Genomic DNA, 1,139 nt, shown 5'->3' with positions numbered 1-1,139 from the left:
CCCCCGCCCCGCTCTCACCATGCTGGGGTCAGCGCAAAGGCGGCCACAGGAAGCCCACCCTCCACCCCCTTTCCCAGCTGGCCAATCCGGCGCCGTTCTCGTGGTGATCGGCAGCTCTCTGACCAATGGAATGGCAAACCCGCGGGGGAGGGCGGGCCCTCTGCTGGCGGTCCGTTCCGCGGGCGCTGCCTGCTGGGAGCTGTGGTTCCGCCACGGCTCGTGCTGTGTTTGCGTTCTGTGCGTGCAGCCCTGCGGAGCGTCTGCGTGTGTGTGCATCGTGCTGTACGTGTGCACCAAGGGAGGCTTTGCAATGCCCACGCAGCCCCACGGTTGGTGTGCTCGGAGCGCAGAGGTGCGCACGGCTCTGAGAGCTGCGGCTCCTTCTGCACGAGTTTCCCGTTTGATGCGTTTGATGCATTTGATGCATTTGATCCCCTTGCTGCCCTGTGACACCGGAGGGGACAAAGCGGGCAATGCCAGGGCAGCGCTGTCTGACGACAGGGGAAGGGTTTGTGCAGCATCGCTCTGTGTGCTGCAAACCGTACCGTGCATCGCTGCGTGCATTGCAAACAGCATCGTGCGTTGCAAACGGCATTGTGCATTGCAAACGGCATCGTGCATTGCAAACAGCATCGTGCGTTGCAAACGGCATCGTGCATTGCAAATAGCATCGTGCGTTGCAAACGGCATCGTGCATTGCTCCTGGCACTCCTGGGTGACCCGGGCCCAGCACGGTGCTCCGGAGCACTTCACACTGACCTCTCTGACCTCGCTATGGGCATCAGTCCACTCCAACGGGGGGTTCCCTGGCGCTGCCGGTGCCCCGGGCCGGACGGGGGCGATGCCCAGAGGTTGCCATGGATATCGAGCTTTCGGGCGACGGGATGCGTTCCCGCTAGATGTCGCTTCCGCCCGTGCCCCGAGCGTCTCCCGTGGGTTGGGGTACCCTGCCCGGGGCGGAGGGCAGCAGCAACCTCCCCAGATACCCCCGGGGCCGCGTAGCCCTCCACCGATAGGGCCGAGCTCACGGGTTACGGTGCCCCCGAGCCCCTCTTCTGCTGACTGCAGGGCGCCCCCACTACGAACAGAGCCCTTCGCCCCCAGCATCGCCCGTGTCCCGACACCCTCCCACCCCCCGG

At 65.2% G+C, this 1,139-nt stretch overlaps 1 protein-coding gene across 1 annotated transcript in view; it reads right to left on the bottom strand.

Moving 5' to 3' along the window:
* Nucleotides 1–238, bottom strand: part of TMEM161A (transmembrane protein 161A) — a 4,810-nt gene extending 4,572 nt beyond the window's left edge. The window contains 1 exon segment of the mRNA XM_019610077.2: nt 19–238. Coding sequence (XP_019465622.1) covers nt 19–21 — 3 coding nt within the window. The 5' untranslated portion in view covers nt 22–238.
* Between the last annotated feature and the right edge of the window lie 901 nt (nt 239–1,139).

Source organism: Meleagris gallopavo, chromosome 30 (assembly GCF_000146605.3).
Source record: "Meleagris gallopavo isolate NT-WF06-2002-E0010 breed Aviagen turkey brand Nicholas breeding stock chromosome 30, Turkey_5.1, whole genome shotgun sequence".
Classification (NCBI taxonomy): Eukaryota; Metazoa; Chordata; class Aves; order Galliformes; family Phasianidae; genus Meleagris; species Meleagris gallopavo.
Note: the sequence above shows the minus strand (reverse complement) of the source record. Positions and strands in the feature narration are given on the sequence as shown.